Genomic DNA, 5,886 nt, shown 5'->3' with positions numbered 1-5,886 from the left:
TTCACAGAGGTGAAAAGAAAGTTTAAATGTACCTCCCACACATGAGACCTAAATATGAATACTAGATAACATATCAGGTACTGAGTACAAGTAAAACATGGAGAAATCTTTCTTGAATAAATGACTATGGATAATATAGATCTCCTTGGCTTCTTAACAAGTAATCTTGAAGAGAATCTCTTCATCATTCAATGTGTTAATTTTGTACATCTGCTGAGTACATACAGTTAAACATAAATTAAATTTCTGTATGTGCCCTCAGAAGGGTGGTATGTATGTTCATATAGCAATCAACTATCAGAATAACTCACAAGATGATATTCTTAATTTTCATCTCATAGATAGAGGAAATAGTTGCATGCTTTGCCTGGGAAACTACCCCCAGAAAGAAGAGTTGCAAGTGAAAGAACCAGAATTCTAACCAGAATTCTAATATTCAAGCCAAGATGCTTAGCCACTGTGACAAAATGAGATTTTCCAGCAGGGTCTTTAATCTACCTAATAATGATATTAGAAAAGTGAGAATTCATTGTGAGGGACAGATGAGGACAAAGGAACCCTTCCAAGAATCCAGAAATATTTATTTTCTTAATATCTGAGAGTTCAAATGGATCATAATGTCTGCTGATGAAATTACTTCTGTAAAGTCATATCTCAGGTAGCATTTAATTAATTATAATAATATGGTCATGTCAAAAAAGGATTACTGGTACAACATTTGAATAGCATGGCAACATATGGTATATAATTAAAGCTAAGAATTTCAAGGATAATACATGTTAAGAATATGGAGGAGAAAAATAAATAAGAAAAACCTGGGTCCTGTTCTTAGCTCGGCCATTTATTAGCTGCTTATTTTAGGGCATAATCCTTAATTTCTCTTTGCCTATATTTCAAGTAATGTAAGAATAAATATACCTATAAAATGATGGTAATCAGCAATCGGTAGTCTTGTAGTGAGGATTAAATCAACGTGCATCTGGAAAAGCATTTAGAACACCTGAAGAGTCCAAAGAGTTTTGGTTAGTATTGCCCTTCCTAAACCACTACAAACATTTTTCTCTGAGATTCTTTCCTTATCTGTGCAATGAAGTAGTATGTACCACACAGGTTATTCTAAGTATTAAGAAGAATCATGTGTGCAAAGCACTTGGTACCATAAAATACACTGAACAAATATTGCAAAGTAGTTTGTGATTTACAAGTATGAAGTTCTTGGATTTAGTCATTGAGCATTATGCATTATTTAAGAGTAGCCTTTTATATTTACATTTCCATCACTGTTGAACTGCTATTCTTTCTATAAACTCTCCTCACTAGTATGCAACCTGGGGATTCCTGGATCTGGCTTCCACTGTTCACTGAACCTTGATCAGCTTCTTCCAGGACACACAATGGCTTTTACAAGAGTCATGTTCCAAATTCACTCTTCCTCAATTTCCTTGTCATGCTTACACTCATTTCTCAGGTTGTGCAGTTTCCCTTTTCCTAAGAACAAAGTTTAAAATAGTTAACTAGACAATGATGGCTGCTTCATCTATCTTCTACCTACCTTACAGGCTTAATTGCCACAATGTATAAAATATGTCACTTATATTTAGTCTCCTCCATCATCTCCGAAAATTCTGTGAACTCAGATGGGCTCCTGCTTATGTGTCTGTAAGTTTCCTATGCAGAAGCTCTGGCATAATCAACACTCAGGAGGCATTTGAGTCATCTGGAACAACACAAAATGTTTTCCTTAAAAAAAAAAAATCATCAGATTTCAGAGCACAAGAGAATCCAGGCTTTTGTGTTCTATTACAATACAGAAGTTTAATAAATTCAAGGTTTTTTTTTCTTTTTCCCCCTTAGGTAATATAACAAACTTGCACAGAAAGTACATGGAAAACAGAAATGTGACAGAATTTGTTCTTCTGGGACTTACACAAAACCCAAAGATGCAGAAAATTATATTTGCTGTGTTTTTGCTCATCTACATCATCTCTATGTTAGGAAATTTGCTCATTGTGGTTGCCATCATTTCCAGCCCACTGTTGGGCTCCCCCATGTACTTTTTCCTGGCCTATCTCTCCTTTATTGATGCCTGCTATTCCTCTGTTAATACCCCTAAACTAATCGTGGATTCACTCCATGAAAAGAAGATCATCCTGTTCAATGGATGCATGGCCCAAGTTTTTGGGGAACATTTCTTTGCAGGTGCTGAAATAATTCTGTTTACAGTGATGGCCTATGACCGCTATGTGTCCATCTGCAAGCCCTTGCACTACGCAACCATCATGAACTGGAGAGTGTGTGTCCTGCTAGTAGGAGTATGCTGGATGGGAGGCTTTCTCCATGCAACTATCCAGATCCTCTTCATCTTGCGACTACCCTTCTGTGTTCCTAATGTCATCAATCACTTTATGTGTGATCTGAACCCTTTGCTCAATCTAGCCTGCACTGATACGCATGCTCTGGGGCTCTTTGTTGTTGCCAACAGTGGGTTCATCTGCCTGCTAATCTTCCTCCTCCTGCTGGTCTCCTATGTGGTCATCCTGTGCTCCCTGAGGACCCACAGCTCAGAGGGTAGGTGCAAAGCCCTGTCCACCTGTGTCTCCCACATCACAGTGATCCTTTTATTCTTTTTTCCCTCCTTATTCATGTACCTGAGACCTGCAGTTACTGTACCTATTGATAAGGCAGTTGCTGTTTTCTACACTATGATAACTCCCATGTTAAATCCTTTGATCTACACCTTGAGAAATGCCCAGATGAAAAGCACCATTAGGAAATTATTTACTAGCAAATTTCTTTCTGCTGGTCAAATAAATATGCCTGAAGATCAACTTTGATATAACTATAGAAAGTCCCTTTTGAATGACCTTACCAAGCAGAACTTAAAATATTAAAAAAAAATCATTCAAAATACTTTTGATCAATCTTATGAGATTTAGAAATTTTTGTGTGTGTGTGTGAATTCACATTATGAATCCCAGTATCATCCATAAATGTAAAATACCAAAAAATAAAATTCAAAACAAAAAATGAAACTCCTGCTTTCAAGGAAGGAAAAATTCATTCAGAGATAGAGAAATGACTACTTTTGGACCACTGCCCATCTTTGGAATCTTTTACCAAATCAAGACTAGCTTTTGGTATCGTTATTTACCTACATGGATTCATATGTTATCCTAATAAAAACTAAATAAAAACTAAATATGTTGGTATTGAGCAACAATGATTATAAAACTCAAAAGAAATAATCATAGCATATTTACTGTTCCCATTTTATCTGTCAGGAAATTAACAGAAAGAAGTACCAGAACACATGTATCAATGATCCTGTAATCAGAATATGATAGATTTAACAGATCATATTCTTAATTCCTATGTCACAAGCATAAGTAATTATAATAAATAAATCATGTTATTGTACTAAATACTATTTAATAGAAAATGACAGTATTGTACGTGCTTCACACTAGTTGAATTTCTATACCTAAATATCTTATGATTTTAATTAAAAAAATTTTATGTATACACATATCACAATTGATGGTAATATGTTTTGAGGAGCATGGTAACTAGGGCCTTCAGGCTAAAAAACTGAAGCAACATTGACCTTTGATTGGCAAGTGATTCAGATTCAACCAAATTCCCTTTTAGTCTTCAGAAAGGCTCTTTATACTCAGGTTGCTGTAGTTTGATAATACATGAGAAAAACAGGTGGGTCAAATAAAAGAATGCTTGACTGCCAGGCAGAAACTTCTATTTGAATAATGCACATCTAGACTCCATTAAGTACTTGTCTGCTAGCAAACAATATTTTCTCCAATGTAGTACAAAATCTGTCCCTGATAAATACTGAATAAAGAAGGAATGTTAAAGTAACATATATTAGTTAAATAAAATATATAGTAAAAAAAAAAATACTGAAGCCTACAGTTTTGTTTGTTGTCATCTGATTCAGATTGACCAGCAAGGGAAACCACAATTTATTTTTACCCCTGTGTAAACTGACAAATGAGAAATAACTTAGAACTGTTTTTCTGAGCATGTGAGCAAAAATATTTATATTGTGATATTCTCTCAGCAAGATTCGATTACCCTCTACATGCAGGTTGTTTTATGATTTTTCTTTTACTTGCTGGCCACATTTTATTAGTAAAATCTATTTTATTAAATATGTATATCTATCTATACAAAAGCAATTTCAGGATTATTTTTTCATTCAATGTCTCCTTCACTCATTAATAAACCCCAAGATTTGTTTCCAAAAGTTTTAATATTTTGGGGAACTTTTCAGGTGAACAAAACACACCTAGGTTCTTCTTTCATGGTGGTTAAGTGACAGACACCAAAGAGGAGTAGGAAAATACTGCTGAGTGTTATGCGCACATGTTAAGATGGACAAGATACCATGAAGACATATTAAATGGATAACTACAAACAAAGACCTAGAGAGGGGGTGAGGATGGGAAAGGTTTCCCAGAAGTAAGGACATAAAAAAATGGCACTTATGGGTTAAAATTGAGTAAGGAGAGTGATGAAGCAAGAAGTTGGATCAAAGCATTTCTATGACAGGTAAGTTAACAAAAGATGCAGGAAACCTAAATCGTTCAGCATGACTGTGGTTATTAATTCATATTTTTATTCAACAATTGTTTAATGAAATCCCACAAGTGTTAGGTACCAAAATGAACACTAAGTTAGTGTAAAGGTGAATTGTCATCCTGAGAAGGAGAAGACAGAAATATGCATGAGCAAAAAAGATCTAAAATTGAGTTAAAGCTTAATGATAAAAACCACCAGCAAAACGTAGAACATTTTTTTTTAAATGGTGAGTGATACAATTATATTTTAGATTACAATAACTTGGCCCCCAGTATGATCAGTGAATGAAGGAATATGACTGGCAGGAGGGAAGCAGAAGCCTTGTATAATGATCTGAGGGTGAAAAGCTGGGCTGGAACTCTGGTCCTGCTGGAGAAGAGGCAAAGTGTGGTAGACATGGAAATCATGCTGAAATCCCTCCACCAGGCCACCGTGCACAAGACCCAGGTACTGTGACTCTGGACTGCTAGGAGTTCACAACCTTAATCATCTCTGGCCAAATATACCAGAGAAAATACTAGACTCTAGGCAGGGATTATTTCCAATATTTCATGGCCCTCAGGTGGAAAACAAAAGGCTATCACAACAGCCTTAAAAAGGTTGTGTCCCACCATCCCATGCAGAACAAATTAGGCACTACATTTGTAACAGTGGTCCATTCCATGCTTTAAACATAGCCCTGTTGCTCAAAGTATCTTTCCCCTGTTTCCCCTCCCTAATCTCTTCTCCATAGTTCCTCCTCCTAATCTCAGGAGAAAAATGGGATTCCTTGGAATCAACTCTTTAAAATCTTTCTGTTGCCTCTGAGGGAGAGAATCACAGATGCTGGGATAGGAATCCTCTGTGTTTCTGTTTTGCTAGAAAAAAAAAAAAAAACAGTGAAACTCCTTTTTTTTTCATTTTTTTTTCCTTAAAACCTTGCCTTCCTTACTGGATTGGCCTCAGGGATGGGACCAAGTTTGGTGACACAGTGATCACTGCAGAGTTGCCAAGGCCCCAGGCTAAAGCCTGACTTCACTGGGGACATGTATTTTCTCCTTCTGTCATCAGATTTATTCAGTCCTGGCTTCCATAGGACACATTCATGGAAATCCCCACATCAGGTCCATTATTATAAACTGAAATAGAGAAATAGTTTCATTATATTTAGAAGTTACAGAAAAAGAAATCAATTAATGAGGAAGACTAAGAACACAGGAGTCATGGGTGAGATCCAGGTTCTGGCTTCCATCACAAGACAGATGAGGGAAGTGAGAAATGGAATGGAGAGAATTTTGCAAATGAAAAGGG

The 5,886-nt window shown here is 36.1% G+C and overlaps 1 protein-coding gene across 1 annotated transcript; it reads left to right on the top strand.

The window, feature by feature from the left end:
* The first annotated feature begins 1,883 nt into the window (after positions 1-1,883).
* On the top strand, positions 1,884-2,834 carry LOC124090932 (olfactory receptor 4C46-like). Its single transcript, XM_046441746.1, has one exon. It carries the CDS (start codon positions 1,884-1,886, stop codon positions 2,832-2,834), a length of 951 nt encoding a protein of 316 aa, XP_046297702.1.
* The last annotated feature ends 3,052 nt before the right edge of the window (positions 2,835-5,886 follow it).

The sequence above is a fragment of the Marmota monax genome, unplaced genomic scaffold (genome assembly GCF_021218885.2).
Source record: "Marmota monax isolate L192 unplaced genomic scaffold, Marmota_monax_Labrador192_F-V1.1 WCK01_AAM20220418_F8-fsc00692, whole genome shotgun sequence".
NCBI classification, from domain to species: Eukaryota; Metazoa; Chordata; class Mammalia; order Rodentia; family Sciuridae; genus Marmota; species Marmota monax.
Note: the sequence above shows the minus strand (reverse complement) of the source record. Positions and strands in the feature narration are given on the sequence as shown.